The sequence below is a fragment of the Egretta garzetta genome, unplaced genomic scaffold (assembly GCF_000687185.1).
Source record: "Egretta garzetta isolate BGI_Z169 unplaced genomic scaffold, ASM68718v1 scaffold397, whole genome shotgun sequence".
In the NCBI taxonomy this organism is placed as follows: domain Eukaryota; kingdom Metazoa; phylum Chordata; class Aves; order Pelecaniformes; family Ardeidae; genus Egretta; species Egretta garzetta.
In genome coordinates, this window is record NW_009260493.1 from 9,880,967 (window position 1) to 9,908,605 (window position 27,639).

At 40.6% G+C, this 27,639-nt stretch overlaps 1 protein-coding gene across 1 annotated transcript in view; it reads right to left on the reverse strand.

The window, feature by feature from the left end:
- Positions 1-27,639, reverse strand: part of L3MBTL3 (L3MBTL histone methyl-lysine binding protein 3) — a 72,988-nt gene that overhangs the window by 40,347 nt on the left and 5,002 nt on the right. The window contains exons 2-10 of the mRNA XM_009644371.2: positions 19,304-19,415; positions 16,387-16,546; positions 15,235-15,373; positions 13,315-13,399; positions 10,925-11,016; positions 7,049-7,153; positions 5,303-5,438; positions 721-812; positions 31-182 (exon numbers count right to left, since the gene is read on the reverse strand). Of these exons, the coding sequence (XP_009642666.2) occupies positions 31-182; positions 721-812; positions 5,303-5,438; positions 7,049-7,153; positions 10,925-11,016; positions 13,315-13,399; positions 15,235-15,373; positions 16,387-16,546; positions 19,304-19,415 (1,073 nt within the window). The remainder of the gene's footprint in view (positions 1-30; positions 183-720; positions 813-5,302; positions 5,439-7,048; positions 7,154-10,924; positions 11,017-13,314; positions 13,400-15,234; positions 15,374-16,386; positions 16,547-19,303; positions 19,416-27,639) is intronic.

Here is a 27,639-nt window from a genome sequence, read left to right on the forward strand (position 1 = left end):
TCACTAGGACACAAAACAAAAACATCATACCAGTAGTCGTAACTCTCATCCCAGTTGTCAAAATGAACCAGAAAACGATTGTCCACCATGTCTGTTACCGTAGCAACACAAATGAAAGTCGGGTTCTTCTTGTCTACAGCTTCCAGCTTCATCCCCACTCGAAATCCTGACGGAATCACTGTCTACATACAGAAAGACATTTAAAACTATAAACCCAGAAATCTCGCCGGTGTCCCCAATCAATATATTCATGTAATTTTTAAGTTTCCCAATTAGCTGCCCCAACAGAGTGGCAGCAGCCTAATTAGTAGACATGAGAGATGCTCAAACAGACACTTGTGGTTTATGAAATAAAGAAGACCTAAACGTGCTGCTAAAATTAAATGTGTTGGTTTTAACTCTGTCGTAGATACTCTCTCTGAAAGACTCTGCTTGTCCACAACATTATGGCGCAAGAGACAGTACTAATAACAGGTCTTAAATTTCATTTAATATACCAGTTCTGAATGTGCTGGATCAGATGTTCAAACATCTTAGTAAAAAATTAATGGATCAGAATTGCAGAGGTGAACTGGAGATTGTTACTAATTTGTTGGTAAACATCTTCATCTTAAATCCCAAGTCTCAAGTCTGCCATCACTGAAATGTGCTGTGAGTCTCTACCACACACATGACAATACTAGCAACTTTCCACACCATTAGCAACAAGTGAGTACTTACCACATTCTGGTTTTCGAACAGTGATTTAGGAGCAGCTTGAGCCTTGCATGCCTTCAGGTATGAGGGCCAGCTAAATTCTTCTTCCTCATACCCTAAATGAGGGTCATAAAAGGGCAAGAAAGGATAGGCATGAGACACAAGGCATGCAGGTGATTTGATCATGACCGATGAAATAATTTTTTCCATCCAGTTCTGAGCTGTTTCTTACAACTTCAAAACTGAAAAGATTATGCACTGTTAACTATTTATTCTAATTTTATATAAACGACACTGGGAACATTTACTTTAAAACTACTTATTAATTCTACCCCAACGTGAACTCCATGAGTCGCTGAGGGAGCACTGGTTTGGATTATTAGAAATGTTAGCAGGACACACTTGAGAGAAGTTTATAGAGTCCAAAAGAAAGTTGATGAAGCTTTTCTATTTTTATTTGGGCATCTGGTATTACAAAGAGGAATCATGCTCTTTATTTAGGGCTGGCTGAGCTTCCTTACCAAAATGTCAAGCTTTCTTTATACTTGCTGAGCAATATACTCTACTTTTTTGAGCTGCACATTACTAGTTTCTTATAGTTGGCTAGGACTGATGTTTGAACTGTTCCTGATCTTCATCTGGGAAGAAGAATGTCATATAAAGAAAGCACTAGGCAAGAGCTCCGAAACTGAGCTGAAATCTCCTATTTCATCTTCAAAACAATCTGGGGAGCATTCCTTACAAAATCACTGCTCTATCCCTCATCTCTAGCCTCGCAGTCCTGGCCATGAAGGAAACTGAAGGACCTTAAGGGGCAGAATGTCTAGGGGGAGCCTAGAAATGAAAATCTGTAAATCTACCAGGTATCAAAAATCAGTCTCAGTAAGATACCAGCTTTATACTATAATCTCCCTCCCTTCAAACAAATCTCTCCAAGTGGCCCAGGCTCCAAGTCACCTCTCTCTGTCTCTCCCCAAGAAAACTGCACATTGCAACCTCTCTGCCTCGTGGGTACCAACCAACTTCCCTTTGGTGGTCTGACTGACACACGCACAGCCAACAAGCTCAGGGCAGGTGCTCTCCAGCTGTTTTTCAGTCTTCAGAAACAGCAAAGGGCCTACAGGCCCCCAAGCTCTTCCCACTATGCCAGTCAGTCTAACAAAAAAAATGCCTTTATGCCCCTTAAGCATTTACAGTGTAAACTGTCGCCTACACGCATTTTCTGCGTTTTTTATTCTATGCGTACAGCACCTGGGACAGAAATCTAAATTTCTGTTGATAGTTCGCCTCTTCTAGTTTCTTAGACAAAAAATAAAATAATTCATAGTATATTGAACTGCATAAAATAATTCGCAAGAAGCCATTTGTACTTTTAATCTATAAAGCAATAAGAGTTGTAAGCAGATAGTTTTCTTCCTTTATTGGCCTGCTAAATAATAGTTACAGGAACATCTATTTTAGTTGATATGTTACAATCCAGTAAAACAAGATCAAAACCACCACCAATTTCACTGAGTGATTGCCTGAACTACTGAAACGTGTCACCTCTCGATTATTTGAAGTGTTACTCAAATATGCCACAGACAACAGCTCTGTTTAACTTTCTGAGAATCTTGTATTTTCCAAGGAACAAGTAAAGAATCCTTTAACTTCACCTTCTCCACATCTGCCTTTCTCAGATTTAATTTTAAATATCAGCTAACATAAATTAACCTCCTAGTCCAAACAATAATACTTTTCTTTGTATTCCAATTGCCTCTTGTCTTGATGCACTACCACTGTAGACCAGTTAAAATAATTTTTTAAAGGAATGTGGTATCGAGGCTTTAATTTTCCCTTTGTAATTCTAGAGGATATTCAAACCTAGCTCAAAGCTCACAGTTGACAATACAAAACTCCCACCTACTGCATGTGTGATGGGATCAGGTACCGGTACTGGGACAAAGTCCATAGAAAAAAATAATTGGTTTCAGTAGATTGTGAAACAGTTTCTGGACAGCACGGGTCTTCCAGCCACCACATGAGAAAGGAAGATCTCTAGCTCCTACCTCATCTCTCAAAAAAGGACCAAAGGTTAATTTGATTTAGTGACTGCAGATACAAAACAGTATTCATGAACTAAAACTGTGGGCTTTATTAATTTCCAGTCAATTTATGAACATGTAATGTGAAGGCTAACTGGAATTACATAATTCATTAAGTAGAATGTAAGAGACTATTTCAGTTGGAAGGGACCTACAACGACCATCTAGCCTAACTGCCTGACCACTTCAGGGCTGACCAAAAGGTAAAGCCTGGTGTTAAGGGCACTGTCCAAATGCCTTTTCAACACTGACAGCCCTGGGGCATCGACCACCTCTCTAGGAAGCCTGTTCCAGTGTTTGACCGCCCTCTCGGTAAAGAAATGCATCCTACTGCTTCCAGTCTAAACCTCCCCTGGCGCAGCTTTGAATCATTCCTTCGTGTCCTACCACTGGATCCCAGGGAGAAGAGCTCAGCACCTCCCTCTCCATGTCTCCTTCTCAGGAAGCTGCAGAGAGCAATGAGGTCACCCCTCAGCCTCCTTCTCTCCAAACTAGACGAGCCCAAAGTCCTCAGCTGCTCCTCACAGGACATGCCTCCCAGCCACTTCACCAGCTTTGTTGCCCTTCTCTGGGCACATTCAAGGACCTTCACAGACTTCTAAAATTGTGGGGCCCAGAACTACACACAGTACTCAAGGTGAGGCCGCACCAGCGCTGAATACAGGGGGATAATCACCTCTTCTGACTGGCTGGCTCTGCGGGGTTTGGTGCACCCCAGGCTTGCACTGGGACAACAGAAGAAGTCCCACAAGTACAAGAGCAGGTTTCAGCAATCGCACCATACCTCATCAACAATGAAACGGTTTACCATGGAGGTGAAGAGACAGGGCCAAGCCATGCAAAGGGCAGAGCACTTTGCAGGTCTTGGATAAAAATACCAGAGAACAGCCTTGCTATTCAAAATGAAGAATATGTCCTGGGGATGGTAAGAGTACATAGCTGTGCAGGGTGATAACCAGAACCCTGAGAATTACCATCATATACCCTCCTAACTTGTCTCCCTCAACACCTGATAGGCTCCACGACTTTCTTAAGTAAAAGACCTATCCACCGCTTCGGTATGGTGAAAAAAAATAAACACAAAAGAACAATCTTCCCACCGACTTAAAACTAGAAGAGAAACTGAAGAAACTTTTCATGAGAGGGACTCGGACAGTAGTTTTCCTCCAGCAGCGATAATTCATTGTTAACAAAAGCTTAAGCTTTCTAAACCAGGCATTTAAGATGGAAAAGATGACAAACCTTCATCACAGATATAAAACTTCCTAAGCATGCTGTAATAACATCAATAACTCTGAAACTGGGGACTGCTCGTTTGCTACACATAACTTACTACTTCAGTGGAGGCCAACCTTCTGAGAAATTCTGATTTATGTTCAAGAAATTGCTACTTCTGCACAGCCAGTTACGTAGAACTATGTCCAGTGAAAACCCCTGTACTGGAGCAGCAGCACAGAGTACTCCTGCCTGTGCCCAGGGAGGAGCTCGCAGAGGGCTCAGAAGAGCAGCACATGCTCCTTCTTGCTCCTCCAAGGCTCAGGGGTAGAAACACCACCCCCTTCCACACTGGCAGGCCCCCTGCCTGTACACTTTCAGTGGCTTTACTCTCACCTTCCACACCCTAGCAGTTACATCCACAGTTTTGTAATTCTCCATAATGCATCCTCTTGACTGTACGCTCATCATTTTGCGGCCTTTCAAAACCACGTTACCCTACCCTCGCTCTGTATGTCAAAACACCACATCCTTTTATTTCTCACTGTCCTGTCTTCAGGACTTGCTCCCTTCCTACCCACATATTCCCTTCCTACCCCAAAAGGGAACTCATGTATTCCTTTTTTTATGGTACAGTTCATTGGAGACATACCCCATCTGCCAAAACAAAGGAGTTACATAATCTGAAATAGAATAATTAAGCAAGAAAATTACACATATTTCAACACACGCATACCATTTATATAAGCTATGTACGAATTATGCTTTCAGGCTTGCAACCTTACCCTTTTTTCTACCTCCTTATCTGTTCATTCCTCTTTTGTCCCTATTTCAAACTTACCCTTTGCGGCAAGAGCACAATCTTTAATAGTCTGTGCCAACACATGCATAATCATGGTGATCAATATCCAGTAATGAAAATATCCTAAGACCTTCTACTAAAGGATTCTCAGCTGCCTGTCAGACCTCAGTTTAAGCACACACATCACCAGTATGCTGCCATTTTACTTGCAATAAGCATTCATTTGAGGTCTAGGTTTGTTGCTTAACTTACTTCCTAGTACTTCATGAATTACTCTTACAGTTTATTTTAGTTTCTTGCTTTTTCTGAATTTCCACTGAATAAAAAAGGTAGGATTTCAACCTCAAGATTTTAGCAAGACGTCAAGTAGGGTTTAATTTGCCATGTTCAAATACTCTGGCTAAATGAACAAAAAGATTTCTGCCAAAAAAAAATAATTACGGCATTACACAGATAGTCTTGATCTCAGAGTTATGGAAAACACACATTTCAAACTAAACAATACCTTTAGGTGGATGCAGCTTGTGACCTGTTTTCTCACACCATCCAACAGGATGAATGTCTGAAGAATCAGCGTTCACCCAGAAATCGTAACAATCTGGGTATCCATCAAAATGGAGTCGTATTCTATAGCCACATACCTAAAACCAAGAACATACAACATACAATACTATATTTTAAGATGTTTGCCCTACACATAATAGCTTCTGTTCAGTATTATGTATAACTACAGTGTGTTTTCAGTCAGCCTTTTACTTCTGCTCAAGCCAACACTGGATGAATAAATTCATTTGATAAAAAGGAAGGAATAAAAAAGCAAAGCTATTCTCAATCTGAGTGCCTCCTCTTCCAGTGAAAAGACTTAACTAAAAGCTCGATATTGCCATTAGTGTTCAAAAACTTGATAACTGTTCAACCCAACATCAGAATAAAACAGACACCCTACAAAAGAGCATGAATGCATCTGATACAATCATGAACAAAGCACAGATAATGAGGCTCTCAAGCTATCCCGATGAATCAATATGCAAGAGAGCACTCAACAGTAACTGTTCAACAGGGCTCTCCAGAGAGATACTGAGAACTGTTATTCAGGATGAGAAGTCAGTGGAAGTATTCCCCAGAACTTCATCACTCCATGTTAAAACAGGACATAATCCCTCTCCTGTACAGAAGTTCTCCACATCTACCTGAGTGCCAAAAGCCATAACTTTCCTGCAGTCATCAGTGAAAATCTCTTGACATCAAGGTCATCCTATTTTACATTTAATTTCTACTCTGACATAACTTTCTGTTTGCCACCTCAGAATTCTGTGGAATTCAAGTCATCCTGCAGTAAAACATGACCCATCACTTAGTGCCAAGTACAAGGTATGCAGGAAATGCTCAACCACTGACACACCATCCACAAGAAATTGGAAGAGAGATCCACAGAAATGGGATGTGACTATGGGCCAAGAAGAGATCCAGAAATGGGAACACATACATCTAGACTATTAAAATATAAACCACAGAATCACAGCTGCCCAGAATACCAGTGATACAGAGCAGAGTACCTACCTATCCTGTTTCCCCATTTTAATTCACTAAACAAAACCAAAAAAGGATCCTCAGTAAAACTGCATAAAAACTAATGTGTGTTTGAAAGACATACAAAATGTAACTGAGAAATGGGTTCTCATTTATAATATTAAAATCAAACAAGCCACTCATCGGAAAAATATTTCATAAACTGCAGCAAAAAGACAAACTGAGTTTATATTGTATACTAACTTGTAGAAGTTGCCAATACAGGCAATTTCTGAGGCCATCAGCCTGAAACAATTGTAGCACAACTGCAACACAAAAAGTGTTAGGTATTTGTATAAGTGAATGGAGCAACTGTATACTATCAAGTTTCTATAAAACTGCTATATATCAGTTGTCATAGTTATGTTTTTCCTACTTATTTTCTCTTTTCAGCATAAACTACAGGATTACAGAAAAAACACACATCACCCAAATAGCGTAATACTGTTTTCTCTAGCTGCATATGTTAAATATATGAAAATAGTCACTGCTGCATGGCACTGGATATAGTCTTTACACGTCTGTCAGGTAGATTTAATAGAGCGTTATTAATTTAAAAGCCATCTTCCTACATACAGTTTCTGTCTGCTTGTTAGGGAAGAGCGAGCACTTTCGGCTGCTGCTGTTTTGGTTCAGTCTCTCCTGTAATCCTGCACCGCGGCTGCTCGCAGCCCCTGCTTACCTCAGCCACCGTGAGAACACAGTATATCGACTGGTGCTCGGGATCCACGCCCTCCAGCTTCATCCCTACTTTGAATCCATTTTTGTTGTATGGGAAAGACTGATACTGCAATGGAAAAGGACAGCTTCAATACTTCTGAAAGTATACCAGAGAAAGAATATCTTTATAAGGAGAAGAACAACAATTATTTACTATTCATGTTTCTGACAGTACCAATAAATCACTTTAAAATAAGTTTTGCATTTTTAAAAACATACAGTGGAAAAGAGAAATTGATGACTGTTCGAAAAACACGTTGATACTAGAATGACTTAAAACTTGAGAGTATGTAAGAAAATTGTAAGGAATTAGCAGAAAAGTTAATTAAGGGAAAGAAGATGACATGATTTGCCCTCAACTTTTTTCACTGTCAACAAAACATTTTAACAATGTAATGGTTTATTTTTAACAATGTAATGTAATTATTTATTTTTAACAATGTAATTATTTATTTTTCAGCCTGTACAGTGACACTTTTACACATTCCTAGTGGTCATCATTCCTATAATAATCACAATGAGGCTCTCTTTTGCCTTTTCATTTCCCCATCTCAGGCCATCAAAGATGAACTGTAAGGCAGAAATACAAAACACTGTTTGTATATCGGGGTGGCTTCTTTGACGTAATTTTCTCCTTTATATGTTGAGTACAGATTAGCTAGTCTTCCAGGAATATTTTTGCACCACAGGAACATGACTACCCTTATATCACATTACAACGAACCCAGAAAAACATCTCTCAAAAAACAGAAAGTGAAAACAAGGCTAAGCAGAGCAGATGTTTTCAATCAGAAGGCATCGGCATCCCATGTATCATTCTCCCTGCCCTCTGTTAAAGAAGGAAGCTAGCAGGTATTAAGGTTAAATTGGAGGCAATATCAGAAAAATAATTGACTGAAACGGAAGAGGGTTTTCCACGGGTTATGAAGTTCACAGCCAGTTTTTATGTCCCAAATGGTTACAGACAAAACACAGGAGAAGCAGCTTGTATGTCCCTGCCTAAAAGCTACACAAGCTCCCTAGCCATCTGCAGTACCTCGGCACTCAATGGGAAGAGAAGGATACCGAGGGAGGCACTCAGAGAGGTCCCACCCTAACTGCACAGAAGAGAATCCTCTCTTTGGTGGCATTGGCTGCAACTGATAGAACTGAATAATAAACCCAGGAGAAAAAAATGCAGTGCGTGGCACAAGAGCAGGAATAGGGAGTCAAAGGGAAGGGAAATGGAGAACCAGACCAGTTTAGCTGGCTGCTTTAGGCTGACTTAATAGATGTCTAACCGCAGCTCTGAGTCCCTATCTAAAAATAGCTTAGATCATTTTGTAGACTTGAGTTAAGGGATCAGAGTATCTGACTGCAGTACATGCATCTGAAAAGTTATTCCATCTTAACATCACCACACTTAACATTTTATTACCAATGAAAGTTTAATGAAGTTACACGATGTGTAATTCTAGATACTTCCTCAAGAGGAATTTAAAAGCAACTTTTTTTAAAAAAATCAATAAACTGAAACTTTTAAAGTTCATCTTGGTGCACAGACTTGCAGTTAATGCCCTCTAGATCATAAAACCTTACAGATACAAAACCTCAGTGGAAAACTGAAATGCTAGAAATACTGACACATTGAGGAACAGTGGCCAAAAATGTAACTGGTATTCTGCAAAAGCAAGCACAAATAAAATTACAAAGAAAGGAAACAATTAAAAAGTCACAGATCTGTTTATTCTTTCATTATAACAATAAACATTCCTGTATAGACAGTACAAAATTCCACAAACAAGACACCAAGAATTAAGCAGTTATCACACAGGTTTTGCCTGACATTTAAGACGCAAATTATTCACCGTTCTTCCCCTTGTCAAATCTAAAACTTCTAAGGCAACACAATCTTTAGTTTGGTTTCTGTTAAAGCAAAATAACAGGCAACTTTTAGAAGACTAATAACTTCAATACTATTTAACAGATTTCAATTTTGTGCATTATTCTCAATATATCACCCAAGGTAAAGCTATGACAAACTTAGTAATCACACATGAGCTTTACAAGATAACTTTGTTAAGGAGAGATACAAGAACAAAGTAAGAGTAAAGGTAAAAGGAGTCAGCAAACGAGCAGACGGCAGACTGAGGATTAGAAATGTTTATGTATGGTGCAGGAATATACATAAACCCCAAAAGATTACATCAGGGGAGTCAGAGACTGAAAAAAAGAAAATTCAATAGTCAATAATAATTTTGTTTTACTGGAGCAATAACAGCTTGTTAGTCACAGCCTAGAAACGACTCTCAGATTTAAGTACCAGGAACCAGTAAGGACTCTCCATTATCCTGACCATTCCTAACTAAGGGTACGAAAAAATGCCGTGAAAAGTACTGCTTCTGAACTGAAAAAATAAGAGTAATTCTCACAATCCAAACGGAAATCAACAATTCAAAATCGGTGGTGATGTTTGGGTTTTGGGGTTTTTTTAAGTGGTTCCTGTGGCTGGCCTGTCCATCTGTAAAATGGAGAAATACTACCTAGCCACTTCTGAGTGTTGTTATGAATTCTCTCTATGCTACAGGCTCTAAATACTAAATGCTAAATAAAACCTTAGAGTAACCCAGGGGCTAAAGACGTTAAAAGAAAATATTAAATAAGATGCACTGAACAAGAAAAGTACACTGTGGAGAAAAATAAAGGAAACAATACGTCGCCACAGCACTCCAGACTTTACAACAGTGTGCAGCGCCCAGAAAGGCTGGTATGTGTCTGTGTGCCACACTTCACGAAACTTCAGATAGGCAGAGCAACAACCTTCCAGAATTTTTTCTTGTTAATTTTTCAACCAGTATATAGCAAAGGGCGGTTTAACTAAGGACGGTCAGGTAACTGTTGTTCTTGCACCTACAGACCTATAGATTCTGTGCATTGCAATCCTAGTTCTTTACTTTTGTACCTCAGTAACATCTAAAAGCACCAATTAAAGGTCAGCATAACAAGCACACGTAAGAAGAAAAGCTAATCCCTGCACAAAAGATGTAGTAGTTAAAGTACAAAGCAAACACGAAGAAATGGATGCAAGAAACAGACCACAAGCAAGAACAGAATTATCAAAGAATAATACCAGACACACATCGCAGAAGTACAGCAGCTGAGACACATTCATGTGTTTTGCCAGGTTTTTCAAGAGAAGAGAACAGCATGGAAGCTTTGTGGATTTGCATACAGAGCTCTCTTCCAAGCAAGAGAGACAGTGCTAGAGAAAGCACTGAAATGACAAATGACAAAGACTACCATAGCAGGCAAAGGACAAGCAAGAGACGACGATGTGACATCCAATCAGATGACAGGCAAAATGGGAACAAGCCAAACTAGTATCTGATGTAGTAACAAAACATAATGTCAGCAGGAGCCACACAAAGACAGGTAATATAATCAAAGCAACAGCCAAGAGATGACCATTGTAGCACCTTTCTAAATGTATTTGAAGAGAGTGATATGGCATGAAAAAAATGAGGGTATGTATCAGATTTTTAGCTTCAGAGATTAGAAGGAAAGGCTAGAACTTGCAGATTTTGGAAAAGCATCTGCTTTCTGTAGTCTTAGTTGACAGCATTCATCTACAACTAGAGAATTCTCCGAAAAAGCAGAGAAAGATTTCACATGTTTTGACTACCCTGACGATTGCTGATGGATTATTTTAATCCATCATTATTATTATAATCCAGCATTATTTTAATCATGTAGGGTTTCCCCCACAGAAGTGCAAAATCTTCAAATTTTTTTTAAACTGATTTCCTAGAAATTTCATGATCTTAGGTGGTTGACTGATTTAAATTTCAGAAGGTCCTACCTCTTTAAAAAGCTTAGTAGGTACTGCAATGGCCTTTTCTTCCTCCAGATAGGATGCCCAACACCATGCTTGCCTTCCTTTAGAGGGTACAGCTGTAAAGAAGCACACAATGGCAAAAGAATTCTGTAACTGTTAACTTCCCAAGGAAAAAAAAATAACCCAACCCCACACTTTGAAGCTTATAGTATACCTATCTCAAATCTACTTTTTATTAAATGCATTCATGGCATTTCTCAGGACTTATTTCAGGAAAAGAAGTAGATCTGTGGGTTTAACAGCACCAGGAACACAAAGGTTCCTGGTTTGTATAGAAAAGCTTCCAGCAGTTCAAATCTTGCTTAGTAACAAGAAAAAACTTTTTCAGGTGACGAGAGCAACTTACAAAGATTTGCCCTCTGTCCCTTTTCCCCTATTGCTCATAAGAAGCATTAAGATATACAATTTGCAAATGTGTAAAAAGATCAGTTCAAATCACAAAGTAGCTCAATATTTTAGATTTTTTTTTCCCCCCAAGAATTTATTTTCCTGGAAAGCATTTTCAACCAGGTAACACTTGTAATATGTTTTTTTAATCACAGTTGAAATACTTTATTCCTTAACCGTATTCAGAATGTTTCTAACCTACTCCACCACTTTGTTGGTTTTGGATGGAGAGGCAGTGATTTAACATTAATTTCTCCAAGCCATCAAAACTGTCACCAGGGCTTTTTTCCCCCATCGCGTCATTAGCATATAACAGAAACCTCCAGTTTCAGGTTTGCTCACATAGCATGAACGCTTGCATATGCTTGCACAGTAATCATAATATTGGCCACAGTCCATCTTAATATTGGCTACAGTCACATCAGTGAGTAACAGTTTTTACGCCTTGAAAATAAGGCACTAACTGCACTAGCAAAACCCAGGAACTTCAAAAACAGATGGCTTGTGAGGCTGGCCATGTACAGATCTACTTTCATACACCTCCACTCTGCTCTGCTGATCTCCACCTAAAATGCCTCCTCTGCCCACGCAGCTTAGCATTTCAGACCATAAGCTCATGCTTCCATTTCTCACTGTCCACAGTATGATTCTGGCCTGATCCTGACTGTGGGCTACTCACAAGAGAAATAAGCCCCTTAAGTAACAGTCTGGCTAAGCTTTTTTATGACTAAAACATGAACCATAACAACAGTGATGCCAAACTCTCCTGAAGAGAGCTGATAACGTAACCAAAAGATAACAAATTTCAGAATGACAGCAATAGCTCAACACTATTAAAGTGCATTCATTTTATTTGTGATTTACCCAGTTTTTATCTATTCCATTTAAGAGATGTGTTATTCAGCACAATAATACACAGTTGTGTGCTTGGTTTTGAATATAAATTGGTCTTTTATACCAAATCTCATGTGCTCAACTGACATTTTCCCAAATAAAAAAAAAACAGAAGAAATCTGTACAGATAATTCTGTCAGTGGACAGCAGTGATTTCCACAGAGCATCAGCTTTGTGCTTGTATCTCACATACTTCTTATCACCTCCGCTTTGGAAACAACTGTAGAAATAATATTTATATTTCAGGAGTAATTCTATCTCAGGAGGGGGATCTTCCGTAACTTTTATGTGTTGCAGTCAGTATTTCATCTGCCTAGCGTGCAGCAGAGCTACTTGGAGCTCTGTGCTGATTAGTGGCCCAGCAACTTCTGGTAATGGCTCCCAGTGTACCGTAAGAAACACTTTGGAGGGCACGATGTAGGTTTGTGCTTGGTTTACCACTGAGGTATAATAGCTGCTGATTCTCCCATTCTTCCTAAAAGTATCTATCATACAAACAGCTTGAAAAAACAGCACTCATTTAAAATATGTTTTATTACGCCGCTTGATGCAGCTTATGTCCCTATGGACTGATTATAGCAATTATTCCTAAACAGTTCCATAAATGTGTCTACTTCCAGCACATCCTGTAGATACGAGATTGATCCCCAAGGAGACAAAAGTAAACTTTCACTTCTGCTTAATACATGTCTTTCAACATCTGGGAACTCAATGGGCCCAATTCCCTTTAATACCGGGACTCTTTGGAGGGTTTCAAAAAACCCCTAAAATGTGCATCAATTATGTTTACACTCACTATATCCTACTCCACGCTGCCAGAGGTATGTAAACTGGCTCTCTTTAAAAGGGAGTCAATCTCCAACTGATGGGTTTTTTCCCGGTTTTCACTTGGCATTCTCAGTTGTTCAATCCTTAAAACTTAATTGCTATAAATAACTCTTTTTACAGAATTGAAAAAAATGTATTCAATAGGGAATACAAATTCAGTGAAACAATGCTGACAATTCAAACTAAGGTATGGATATTACTTAAAGAATTGACAGTTGAGATTTTTGTTTCATAATTTAACTTACTTTGCTTCAAAACTGTTATTTCCCCTTTTCTTTTTCTCCTGGCTCTCTGTGAGACTCTCAAGATCCTTCCTTCAGGTTTGTCCTCCTGAATTTAAAAAAAAAAAAAAAAAGTACAGTAACCTCATTAGTTCCAAAGTCTAGCACAGTAAAAACTGAGACACTAAAGGTTTAACTGTGACTTCATTTAAATGGCTACTGACATAGCTCTTTGCTATCTCAAACCAACCTGCAGATGTCCAACAAAAACAAAGCAAGCCATCAGTGACAGATCACAGCAAACACGGTGAAAATGACAGACAGAAGAACTCTCAACAGCCGGCACTCAGCCAGCCAGCCTTGTCTAAGCCAGGGACAGATCACGAAGCCTTCAGCAGGCCTGGCTGAGCCGGCGATAAATAGCAGTAACTTTGATATGTTCATGCTTCCAGAATAATTTAAAGGAAAACCTCTCACAGCTTTAGTCTGCTTTTTTTTCAAATGGACAATTGCTTTACTAAATATAAAACTGCATTGATCTTTTTTATTTATTTCCTTGCTTGTATATTAACAGTTTTGTTAGCAGCCAAACAGATGAACAGAGTAAGTACTAATTTGGGAGGGCAGATGCACAGAGGCAAAGAAGGTGTCCCCTGACTTCTGCCTAAGATACCGCTATACAGAGAGCTACAAATTCCCTTCCGAGAGCTCTGGTGTCTTCAGCCTTTTGACAATTCAGCAGTTGCAGAGCTCTCCCCTTCTCCCTCAAAACCTTGCTCCTCCCCAGCAGTGTCACAGCTAGTGGGAAGAAAACAAATATTATGGGAAAGCAAAACACGGTGAAAATGACAGACAGAAGAACTCTCAACAGCCGGCACTCAGCCAGCCAGCCTTGTCTAAGCCAGGGACAGATCACGAAGCCTTCAGCAGGCCTGGCTGAGCCGGCGATAAATAGCAGTAACTTTGATATATTCATGCTTCCAGAATAATTTAAAGGAAAACCTCTCACAGCTTTAGTCTGCTTTTTTTCAAATGGACAATTGCTTTACTAAATATAAAACTGCATTGATCTTTTTTATTTATTTCCTTGCTTGTATATTAACAGTTTTGTTAGCAGCCAAACAGATGAACAGAGTAAGTACTAATTTGGGAGGGCAGATGCACAGAGGCAAAGAAGGTGTCCCCTGACTTTTGCCTAAGATACCGCTATACAGAGAGCTACAAATTCCCTTCCGAGAGCTCTGGTGTCTTCAGCCTTTTGACAATTCAGCAGTTGCAGAGCTCTCCCCTTCTCCCTCAAAACCTTGCTCCTCCCCAGCAGTGTCACAGCTAGTGGGAAGAAAACAAATATTATGGGAAAGCAAACATAATGGGAAGGTACGGTGATAAGTTTATTCTAAAATGAAGAATAAATCCACATGGAAAAAAACCAAAAGGTGCCCCAGAGCACATTACGCTGTAACACAAAACAAACCCAAATGTTTAGCTATCGTTTTCTAAGGCAAATTACACTAAGAAAATCGAAAGTATTCTCTTCTTAAATGTAATGTAGCCTTCTTTGTGAATAAATTATTGGTCTATAGTCATTTATTCATGTGCAGAGTGACAAAGTAACAGGTCTTGGGAAATACATACTCCTGTTTTTCTATGCTGAAGACATAGCAAGTCCAGGTTAGTATCATTTTTCCTTTAAATTATTTTTGTTCTGCTCTTAAAGGAGGGAAAACACATAAAAAAAACCAGCTCTTATCAGTTCATTGTCAATAATTACAATGTACTGATGAGGCATAATTAAATTGGTAAGTGAACTAACTACTTATTCTGGCTCTGATAGAGTGATGCCATCACTTCTTTTTGTAGACTGATGAAATTTACTGACATTGCAATATAAGGCAAAACTCCCAGCAAAATACTTGCAGGAATGGGTTTATGATGCATACTAACAGTTTCATCAGGATTCTCTCTCTTCTCCCCATTATCCCTGGACTCGTCTTTGAGAGGCAACTTTGCTTTTCTTTTCCGAATGCCTTTGGAATCGTCTTCCCCATTGCATTCCACACTGGGCTTTTCCTCCTTTGGTTCTCTATTACAAGAGTAACACAATGACACAAAGCCAATATTATGTCACTTCTCATATTCATAAAACAAGCAAAAAACAAGTAAATCTGAAGGTCAGGTGTCTGTAGGTCCCTGGGTATTATACCAAATATATTCTTAAGAAATACTGTTGAAAATTACATCTGTCAGAAGAATTATGCTGAAGGACACACAATAACAACTGCAAAAGGAAAGCTGTCAGCTTATGCTGAACAAGTTCTGCATGTTTTAAACAGTGTGTCTTTCCCCATGTACCATCAAGTCTCACGCAGAAGCAAACTGTGAAATGTTTAGGACTGCAGGGCAGTTTACTGAAGGGAAAGCAAAGGTAGTTGTTAAGACTGACAAATCCAATTGGAGAAAGCTGGTATGTGACCGTACAAATTGCTAAACAAGCAAGCAGAACAGAAAACTTTGAAGCAATTAGCTAAAAATGAAGGGAAATGTACAAAATCATAGATGTTAAAAACTGCTGTAATGCAGTAATATGCAATACAGAATGGACATACTAACACAAACCTTCTTTTATGATGAGACGAACTGCGCTAGCTGAAAGAAAAGGAGCTGAGAAACTACAGTGTGCTCATGTTTCCACTCACTGTCATCTATAACACAGCTCTTGCACTTAATTATAATTAACTTACCACACCAACCATCTCATTACTGATTATCCTAATTCCAATGATTATGAAACAGGGTGGGAGCCTGACATGGATTCATGCATCCCATAGACTGTTTTACCACTTGCATCTGACAGCAGAACACAGCACACTGTGCAAAAAAAGACTGCCTTCAACATCAGTGTTAGACAAAACCAAATGCTGTTAATGCATGTACATGAAAAACAGTGAAAGGACCTTATAAACCGATGGAGATTCACCAAAACATGTCTACTTAATATCTCCCTTTTCCCCACCATTAGTGTTTTATCCCACCACTTTTATCTCATGCTGCATTCATGCCAAATACTTTGTTTCTATGCTTTACAATAGCACCTACTTGTTTTTTACTTGCTGGGCACATTTCTGGCTGCAAAATTTCCCTTCAGGAACAAATTCCTCTATGGTACCGTAGCGGTAGCAGTTTTCACAGAAAACAAGTCCATCCATTTTTGCAGTTTCCTTCAACCTCGTGGGGATCCCTGTCTTTTCTGAAAAGGCTGCACAATGAAAAAAGTAAATTCACTTAGGTAGAGGTGATAACGTTTCCAACCACCCCCAGCAGGCCTGGCCAAGCAAACAGGAGAGCGGAAGTCACGCCACTCTTGTTGGAAGAGCTGGGAGTTAGTGTCTGTAGGGGGTCTGTACTCCTGACAAGCAAGTTGGGGTTTCATACTGCAACAGGAGAGAGCTGAATCCACCAATTTCATGCTTCTGTCATCAGTGGCACATCAACACTGCTTGTTGTGGCTGCTCGTGGAAGGAGTGAATTTTGTGACAAGCACCATGCTGACTGCCCACAGAGTCATCACTGCACAGACTCCATCATCTCTTGCTGACGTGCCTTTTTTTTTACCTATATAGAGGGTCATTTGGGAAAAACATTTGGGGTAAGAAGGGAGTTATCTTTCAATAGGTGAACTTATTTCTGGAAATAAATCATTGACTACATTCTACGGTCTCTCACAGCAGCAACTATTGCTCAACTTGCCTGAGGTCTACCAGAAGTAAAAAAATCACTGATTTGTAGCAAAGAAACTTTCAAATACTAAGGTACTCACTCATCCTAAGCCAAGGTGTATAGCTTAGGAGAGGGTACCGTTTCTTTCACGCACGGGCAAGTAAGAAGCGCTGTTAAGTTCTCCAGCTTCTAGAGCAGGTCATTGACTTTGCACACCCCCAAAAGGCAAATTTCAAGTCACAAACTATTTCTTTTGCTTGAGCATTGTACTAGCTTGAAATTGGAGTAAAATGAACTCTTGTGTGCTAGAAAAATATAGAATTTACATGCTGTATTTATACTCCAGCATCATGAGTGGCTTGCAACAACAATTTCCTTTCACAATGGGAAATTTTAGCAATAATTTTATCTTTGAGGAGCATTAAATTCACCAAAGATAGTGTAAAGTAGTAGTAGGATGCTTACTTGGTATGTTTATAGACACATAAATACACTTTAAATCAGTAGCAACATTATTTTTTTTTTTTAGGTTTACCAGACTGTAGGGGATGAAGTTGTACACTTTGCTGCAGATAACTGTGCTCTCTCAGTCTAAGGAGAGAACCTGTTGTGCTACTACACTACCACACTGTTGCCACTCTCATCACAGATTTGAATCTTGAATAACTATCATTGCCTTGGAGACAGACTTACAGAACAGAGAAGCTGTGGTCTGAAGCTTCAGACCTGAAGCTCCAGCTGAGGCCCAAACTTCTTTCCCACTGGTGTAAATGTTTCATCTATTCACAAAAGTCACATGACGATTAAGACTTAACGGTGGGGGCGTAGCAAAAGAAAACTTTCATTGACTTTGCTTATTGTGCTTATACTGATGATTATTAAATCCAAATTTTGACGTCTGCTTTTCAAAGGACTTACAGAATGCATATTTTAAAAGAAAATTGATAAAATATCAACAAGGAAAAAAGCCTAGGTAGTTGTAAGTAACAAAAAACTAGTTGTGATACTCGCTTTCATGCTACACATTGCTGGAGTCAGTGTATCAAAATTTTCAGAATTTATGACCACATAAACAAACTTCCCTTGAACAAAAAAGGTGTTTCTTTACATCAGTATTTTAAAACCAGGAAACACCTTATTGGTTGGCAGATACCGTAACTATTAGAATTTTATCATTCAAAATAAACCTACATGCAGTATGCCCTGGTGGCCAAGAAGGCCAATGGCATCCTGGCCCGTATCAGGAACAGTGTGGCCAGCAGGAGGAGCACAGTGATCGTGCCCCTGTACTCGGTGCTGGTGAGGCTGCACCTCGAATATTGTGTTCAGTTTTGGGCCCCTCACTACAAGAAAGACGTTGTGTTGCTGGAACATGTCCAGAGGAGAGCCACAAAGCTGGTGAGGGGTCTGGAGCACAAGTCTTGTGAGGAGCGGCTGAGGGAACTGGGGGTGTTCAGCCTGCAGAAGAGGAGGCTGAGGGGAGACCTGATCGCCCCCTACAGCTGCCTGACAGGAGGCTGTAGCCAGGTGGGGGTCGGCCTCTTCTCCCTGGTAACGGGCGATAGGACGAGGGGCAATGGCTTCAAGTTGTGCCAGGGCAGGTTTAGGTTGGACATTAGGAAAAATTTTTTCACCAAAAGGGTTCTCGGGCACTGGAACAGGCTGCCCAGGGAAGCAGTCAAGTCCTCATCCCTGGAGGTATTTAAAAGAAGGATAGATGAGGTGCTTAGGGACATGGTTTAGCGGTGGGATGGCAGGGTTAGGTTAACAGTTGAACCTGATGACCTTACAGGTCTTTTCCAACCTGAACGATCCTATGATTACTACACACTAATTTTAATACTGTAAAAAAGCACAGTCAGCAGGAGCAAGGCAACAGTGCAGACATACACTGACATCAGTGGTAGCAGCTGAGCGGCAGCCGGTACCGCGTGAAGGCAGTTTACAACGCGCGGTGCTTTGGTCACTGTAGGCAGTTAGTAAAGGCTGTGGGCAGTCTGGAGAACCAGCTCTACAAAAACAACATCTAAAAAAATTCTCAAAAGTTTAAAGAAAGAAATCGACTACTTTGCAAATTAAATTGAACTTCAGATGTTTAACAGTGGAATTATTTTCTTTTAACTTAAAATGCATTCATTTCAAGAAACAGGTAAGATCATCGGAGATACTCTGTGCACTAAAGCAAGTAAGTTTCGTTTGTTTGGTTTTTATTTTGAGGGGCAATCTTTAAGAGAAGCTGATATATTAAAACAAAATACAGTCTACCACAGAAAACGTTTACTGCCTCTTAACTGACCTTCTTGAGCAGTTGGAACCATCCAGGTTGTGGTAGCCGTTGCCTTTTTAACACTTTCCATCTCTGTTTCATCTGTAATCACTTCCAGGGCCCCAAATTCATTCACTCTAAACTGTAAGACAAAACAAATGACATAGAGAATAGTAAAAATTTACTAATACTCTCCTACTGCATCTTCTTCTACTCACCAAAATGGTTTTTACATGGTGCCCTCACTCTATTACCTCATTTCTGTGTGTTTCTGCTTATCACCAAGGATTTGGAAACAAGCCTTTTTTGTTTCTATCAAGCAAAATATGAACTCATGTTATTATCTAAAAACATTAATTTGCGATAGATATTGATACAGATGCCTCCACATGCAGATCAATATCTAACTTACGCACAGGAATCAAAAAATCAGTAGCAGAAATTCATGAGAAAATCTCCTAACCGTATGCTTTTTCACTGCCAGCAAAATAACGCACTCCAGTCACTGGGTATTTTTGCCGAGGAAAAGGGAACTGAACATCAAATACAAACGCTTCGCGCAGTACAGAAATTTCAGCATCCTCCAAAACCACAGCACTTAACCGCTGTAAAGCGCACATAAACAAACATCTCAAGGCAGTTTATGAGCTGTTTAATTACACGCTGAACGTGTTATTACTGTCAGCCAGAAGCAAGGCTCAACAATATCCCACATGCTGTGCTTACACAGGAGCACCGGGAGTTGTACCCATCCTGCTGCCAGCAGAAAAGCGTCTTTCGAACGCCATCACGATTGCAGCGCTACCAGATGAGAATAAACTTCAGCTTCCCGGTCACTACGTGGTTTGCGGGCCCCGCTGGCTACAGGGGTTGAACTCAAGGCAGCGTTTTGTCCCCCGATTGTCCGCTCCGAACAGCGAAGGGGTATAACTCTCTGAGCTCTGCCACCGAGGACAGGTCTCCAGCAGGGAGGTGCTCTCACCAGTGGCGATCAATGGGAAAAATGATGCCTGAGCGTGAGGTCCCCAGCACCCACCTGTGAGAACATTCCTTCAGGGCAGTAGCATGAAGCCTATTTCTGTTTCTCTGGTCAGGCAACTTTACCTTGGGAAAATGAGATGAGGAACAACTGCCTGGCACTACACTGATCTTCTCTGTGCCTCTGGAGGCTGCAGGATGAATCACTTCCACTCGCTTTGGACGCTGCTACGGTACAGTACCAAAAATAAGCCATTTTGACTGAAAGCGAAGGTGTGCCCCATGATGCACATACCACAACAATGTGCTTTCGCTGATACAGTCCTTCCAGACTCAGCATTTGCAAAGAGCCACCAGGTCCTAATGAATGCTAGCAACTCAGAAATAATAAGCTGAGGGGCAGGAGAAGAAGAAGAGGACCTCACAAAGTCGAGTGATTTCAGAAGCCAAGATTTTCACTTGCAATCAGCTACACTTGCAACAGATAGGCAAGTGTGGACAAATTGATGATAAATCCATCTGGACTGAAAGACCAGAGTCCAGCTTTGAATGGCAACCAAATGCAGTAACACCATGTGCTCATACTCGAGTTTGTGGACAGACATTCATGCTGTTCCACCCGAAGAAAAGCAGTGGTGTTACCATTCAAAAGAGGATCCTTGTGTCTCACGGCTGACTTAACGCACCCAGCCTGGTTCCTATTTTGGTTAAGCTCATTTTTGCTGTTGGTGCTTTGCTACCTCTGCAATAGGTGGATGCCAGAGGGAAACCCCTCCTTGCTTCCAGGAGCTCCAACTGCAACAGCTGGCTCCGCAAGCAGGCTGTGAGGACAGGCTAAAACACGGTGCTGCAGCCCACCAACCAACAGGTCACAGGGAGGCTACTAACCAATTCCTGGAAACACTCTCCTGCACCTTCATACAACATCAGCCAGAACATATGTACACCAAAGGTATTTCTGAGCAGTCCAATTAATAACTGGGATATTTCTGCATGAGCCGATCGATGTTCAGCCCTGACAGTAGGCATACATTCCTCCTCCAACAGGTCCTCCCATGGTACGTGAGGAGGGCACCCTGGCCTGTGCGGCAACCCACCAGCCCTTCTGGCTTCAGAGGGGCTGACTGACAGCCATCAAATGATGACAGATGACTGCAGGAAAGGCTGCCCCCAGCTACCCTTTCACTGGGGGTTCTTCTCGGCAGCGAGAGCCGAACCCTTAAGGAAGCAGCTCTTCAACAGTCAGGCCACCAGGCTAAGACGGGCTCAGCGATGGAGACTAACCGCTTGCCACTGCCTTAGCAGGCAGGAGGGCACGGCAACGCTCCTGGGCCAGCTGCCTCGTCTGACCTCTGTACCTCCTGGTTTTGGCTGCAGCCTCGCCCCTATCAGTGTCAGAGGCCTCCAGCTCCTCTTCAGATGCAAACCCCAAGCAGACATGTCTGCCTTCGCTCCACTGCGTCCCCAGCTACAGCTCAGCACTACTGTGCACGCCGAGCTCTCCGAAGCCGACTGGAAAAATGCCTCAGACCTGAGAAGCCGTACTCTGGTTTTAGCTGGGGAGGAAAAGCAACGGAAAACTTGTGACAGAGGTTAATTGCTTAAAAACAGGATAAATAGATGTACAGAGCAGTATGCTGCACAAAGCTATCACAGGATAAAGAGCTGCCAGTGGAACGTGCCAACTACTGTCTACTCTTGGAAGCATGACAAAAAGGGATCTAGATTAATGGTGGCTTATGTGTCCATGAAGAAATTCAACGCTTTCGCAAGCCTCTTCTACTTAGAAAGCAGGTGACAAAAGAACTAAAGGTAAAGGTTCTGTCATAAGATTTCCTCTATTTTTGGTGATCCAAGCTAAAATATAGTGAGAGCAGTCCTCCCAGATACTTCCCCAAATGTCCTGACAGTCTGGATACAGACAGCAATACAGAGCGAAGGAAACTGCCACTGATTTAACTTCTGAGGATGGATCCACAGCTTTCTGAGAAGTAAAAATTTGTTTTTACATCACAAAACTCCTTAAGTAAATATATAAATTTGCACTGGATGAAGGGATTTTCCTTAAACCTGTCTTCATTAAAGCAAACAGTAAAATTCCCACTGATGGAAACAAAGTCAGGCTGTAATAATCTCACGAAAAAGCCTGATTTTTGTCACTTCAATGTTTAAAAGACAATAAATTATAAAGCTTGTTGGGTAAGAATGTAATCCACTTGACTTCTGTCAAATGCCTGTTTGCAAATTTTAAGTAACCTCTTAAGAAGATAATTCTCTATTCCACCCAATGGAGCCAATCGTCTTAAAAGATCAGAAGGCAAAGAAGAGAAAGACATCTCAACAGCTTTCATGAGCGAATCTACAGTAAGATAAAAGAAATAGAAGATAACATTTAGATAGAAAATTTAACTTTCAAAGTTTCACATACAGGTGAGCAACAAGGGGAAAAATTTTGCACATTTGCAAGTTACTGCAGTTCTTTTGACACAAATATATCAAAAACGGAGTTGGCAGGATGAGTCCAACACAGAAATTACTTAGCTGCCTTGTTTAGCAGTTTCCACAAGGATCAAAAGGGAATTAAGTGGCAGCTTCCATCTAAGCATCATTAGAAATTCCTTACACTCGGAACTGAGATACATTTTCACACTCTCAGGACACGATGCCCTGATATACCAGGACTTCAGCTTATATGACTGTTAATTTAATCCCCAGGAACATTTTAATTTTCATTCAAAAAGTAAAGAACACACTGAGAGAAGTCAAAGCTTAAATAGATAAGAAATAAACATTATAAATAACTTTCTGAACCATTTCTGTCTGTCCACATGCTAAGTTCTTCTACAGGGATCAAAATTACTACCAATAAACATTTTTAAAAAAATTAATATCACATTAAAATTTACATGGGACCAGAACAAGTATCAGAAATCACTGAGATTAAGCCTTTGTTTATTGCAGGCAACTATCACACAAAGTATTTCATGTTTCAGCTGCGGCAGAGAAGCAGCCAGATTTTCTGTTACCAGTGCCTCTACTGGAAATCCATTCCCGAATTCCTATCTTTAAAAACCTTCTTCTAATTTTTCATTTACATTTAATTCATGGTCAGTTTATACCCATTTGTTCTTAACCCAACATCACCCTATGGATTACACAGCTCTAGTACCCTAGCACTTACTCTCTGGGTATACACATTTGAAGCATGGAATCATGTATCCCTGGACTTAATTTTATCAGGGTAAGCACAAGCTCCTTCTGTTCTTGTGCAAATGCTGCTCCATCTTCTTGATCAGCCCATCATTCCTTGCCCACCACGTGCTGGGCTCAACCATGGAAACTCACTTTTTCTCAGTGAACATGACTAAGCCTAACACTGCAAGTGAACTTCTGCTGTCCCTCCTCCAGTGGCTTCAGGCCCTTTCCATTTCTAATGGACATTCTTTGCTTTATCATGCAGGCTGGAAGGCACTCTGGGGTTGCATGTAGGGGGAATTATATGTTAAAAGGGCTTTTGGTTCTCTTCCTCCACATTTCTTAAAAACACACTGTGTATTTGTCACTACATCGGATAAATTTGCAAACAATGTGAAATATCTACCATATTGCAGATTAATTCTTAGAACTCAAACCTATTAGGAAGAAATAAATACCATCCTGTTTCAAATTAAGTCCCTGCTGTTGCATGTGTCTAATTCAGAGCAACAAAGATCAGCCTATCTGCGTTAGCTGTTACTTGTGCCCTTTTGAGAGTGTACAAGATCCTATCAGTACCCACAGAGATCAAATCAGAATAAACGCTACTACTGTTTTCTACAAGGTAAAAATATTACTTGGGAGAACAGGCAGAAATAAAAGGGAAGAAAATTAAAGAACAACTGAAGTGCAAAGGACAAAAAAAGAAGAAAAAAACCCATGCATCATAATGCACAGCTTTAAATAAATTAGAAAAACCAGCCAACACTACCATCTACTGGGCAAGGTAAGGACAAAGAGTTCATTGCAATAAAGACAATTCTTGCCACATTCTGACAGTAACTTCAGGAATAAAACTCATTGCGAACCCACAACAGCGTGAGTGTGGACCGGCTCAGAAGAAACCTGCAAAATTTTTATTATCCGAAAGTTAATTGAGTGAACATTCTTTATGCCAATGAAGTAGCTAGACTTGAAGTAGCAGAGTTATACAGCCGTCTGTCAAGAGGACCGACACCTGGGACTCCAGTGATCCAAGCCAGAGAACTACAGTCAGATCCCTGGTCAGCAAACAGTTGTCATCGTTCTTGATTTTAAGTACCGTTTAATCACAGTGATTTCAGTGGGACTGCTCAGATAAATCAGAGCCTTTCTGGCATCTTACAGCTCCTCCTCACAGAATCACAGAATAGCAAGGGTTGGAAGGGACCTCTGGAGATCATCCAGTCCTGAAGCAGGGTCACCTAGAGCAGGTTGCACAGGACATCGTCCCGGCGGGTTTTGAATATCTCCAGAGAAGGAGACTCCACAACCCCCCTGGGCAGCCTGTTCCAGTGCTCTGTCACCCTCAAAGTAAAGAAGAATCTCCTATAGACATTGTATTGTCCAATCACATCCTGCTACAAACTATTTTTTACATATTATTTAAGTTGAATAAGTTAGTAAATGCCAGAACTTGTCCATTCAACCGTTCTCCTCTTCTCTGTGTGTGTGTGATATAGTCTTTACATGCACGATCACATACTATTTTTTCCACAGAACCCCTGCCCCAGGCAGGGCCTGGATAGCATTCAGAAAATGAGACAGCTGTTGTGTATTTTTATACTCTTTCTTCAAGCAGTAAAGCCAGTCTTATTTACTCTGCAAGGTTTCAAAGTAGAATGACTGTTTATTTTCTTAAAAAAAAAAACAACCCAAAAAACACCGACATAATAAAAAGCATGTATCTGAAAAAGCTTTAGGCACTCTAGCAATTACTGTTACAATACAGCGCAGAGTAATTCCTGAAACAAAACCTCTTGTTCTCAGCCTCTTAAAAACGAAAATAAAAATACCTCTTCCTAGCTCTTCATCACTGGAGTACTCAGCTCCCAGCTTATTTCAAAGGACTTGGTAAGCATGTGACCCCTGACGCTTGTCTCATCACAAAATTTTGACTCTTTCAGGGACGCAGAACATGTCCCTGCACCTGGCTCTTCCCTTTCTTTAAGGATGAGAGGGGATCCTCCCTGCAGGCTCCTGCTCTGGCAAGTACAGCAAGAGACAAACAACTGAAGTAGGATCCCGGGCTATTTAGGGCTCCCTAAATCATCATCAGCAGAGATTAAATTCCACACCATGAGCAAGGGGCAGGGCCAGACCCCCTCTCACTGGAATGATGCTGTCAGCAAGGAAGTCAAACACTTGAAGCAATCTTCGACTGATTTTAAGATGTTTCAGTAACACTGCAATAGGCTAATCCTGAAGTAACGAAGAAGAGAGAACAACTTGCATCCAAAAGGAAAGGTTTTTTCCGAAAGGAAAGGTTTTTTCCTATCTGGGCAGGCACAAGCAGGAAAGGCTTACTATCAAATTACAACCTTACAAAAAAAATTAATAATAGGAACATTCTCTCATCACTTCTGAACTGAAAGCTTAGGTACCGATGGATACTTCAGTCTTGTCTGCAGTAACGTTTATCTACTTTATTCTTAGACACTCCTCAGGCTCTTCCAATCCCAGCCCCCGCCCCGAGCGCTCTTGAATTATCTTAGTACCAGAGGGCTTCTCAATGATTTCTCTCCACTGCAAACTCATCTGCCTTATTATCTCCACTTGAGTAGGAAATTGCAGCTAAACAGACTTTCTTAAGGTGACACATAAATCAGCAACAGAGCCAGAAGTCAAGGCCTGCCAAGACGACGCTTATCGATCCAGAAGTTGACCTACAAAGCAACCCTGGCTTCAAATTATTTCAGTCAGAATATTTCTAAATACCAAACGCTAATATCTCATGGGGAGCCCAAGCAAGTGACAAATAAAAACTGAATGGCTACCTGCCAAAGTTTTGGTTCTGGCAAGTTGTTCAGCACCGCACAGGAAGGCTGTGGTAGAAGCGAGTGCAGCACTAAGCTTTCCTGTGTGGGATTTTACCTGCATTAAATCACAGAACTATTCCTTTTCCTTCCTGAAATCCTCTGCCCAGTTATTTACAAGTCTAACAGCATCTACAGCAAATGACGTGGTAGGTTTTGTGTTAAAATAGCACGTGATCACGTAAGAGAAGACTCTACCATGACTACGCATGAGGAAGCCCAATTAGAGATCCAAAGGCAAACCTAACTCTGGCATTTCTTGGCTTTGGAGTTTTAGCAATTTTAATAGTGAAATTTCCTTTTTGGTCTTTCTTTTTTTAAATAACGTACAATCATTTTATGACAATGCAAAGTTTAAATCAGAAATTTATGGCGACAAAGCACAGCACAAGCTAATTACATTAGATTGCAACAGAAGAAAGTCATCTTCACATGGAAAAGACCAGGCCACTAGGTACATCTGCTGGGGCTCACACGTGGCCAGAGAAAGTCTATCCAGCCTTGCTTTCTCCTTCCTGCGCTACCCCTTACCAGCTTCCCTGCAGGGAACCCAGCTTCCCTCCAGAGCAACACCTTCCCAGTGGAGGCAGTGATTTAACCAGTAGCTGATGTTTCCCACGAACACTCTTGGGGACTCTCCCCCAAGAGAAAAATGGCTCCCCAGATTCAGTGCAGTACACGCCACTGCGGGAGGGCAGAACTAGCTTTGCACTGCAGTCAGTTACTGCCTGAGACACTGCCAGTTTTTCTGCTGTATATAATCAACTGAGGAAAAAAAAAAAAGGTGTTTTCAAAATGTTAATTATCTCATGCAAACTTGAATGTGATTTCAGAATGGGCAGGTGAAAGGATGTACTTTACTGCCCTGAGCTGCTGCATCCAGAAACACAGCACTCTGAACCCCCACTACCTTCTTTGCAGCGCAGCTGGAAATACTGAGCACCGCTGACCATTACTCCACCATTCACATTCCACTATTATATTTGGTTTCCTATGATATTAGCTGCCCAACTTTATTTACAGGTTAATTCCTTCGTCAGCATTTTTTTTTTTCCATTCAAGCACAATTTGCAAGCTGGAAATAATGACCAAAATTCTGTCCATGCAGTATATAACAGCTCACTTTCCAGACACAAGCACTAGAAAACTCATTACCAAGTACTTCATAAACTTCTGTCACTGCAGTAGGAAGTGACTGTAAATTATTACAGCTTTGCCAATTTAATGAGTACATTTAAATCTTGAAGTGATAGTGTTACTGCCTGCACTCGGTACAGAGATTTTAAAAAAAAAAAAAAAAAAAAAAAGAGAGAGAGAGAGAGAGGGAGAGAAAAAAAA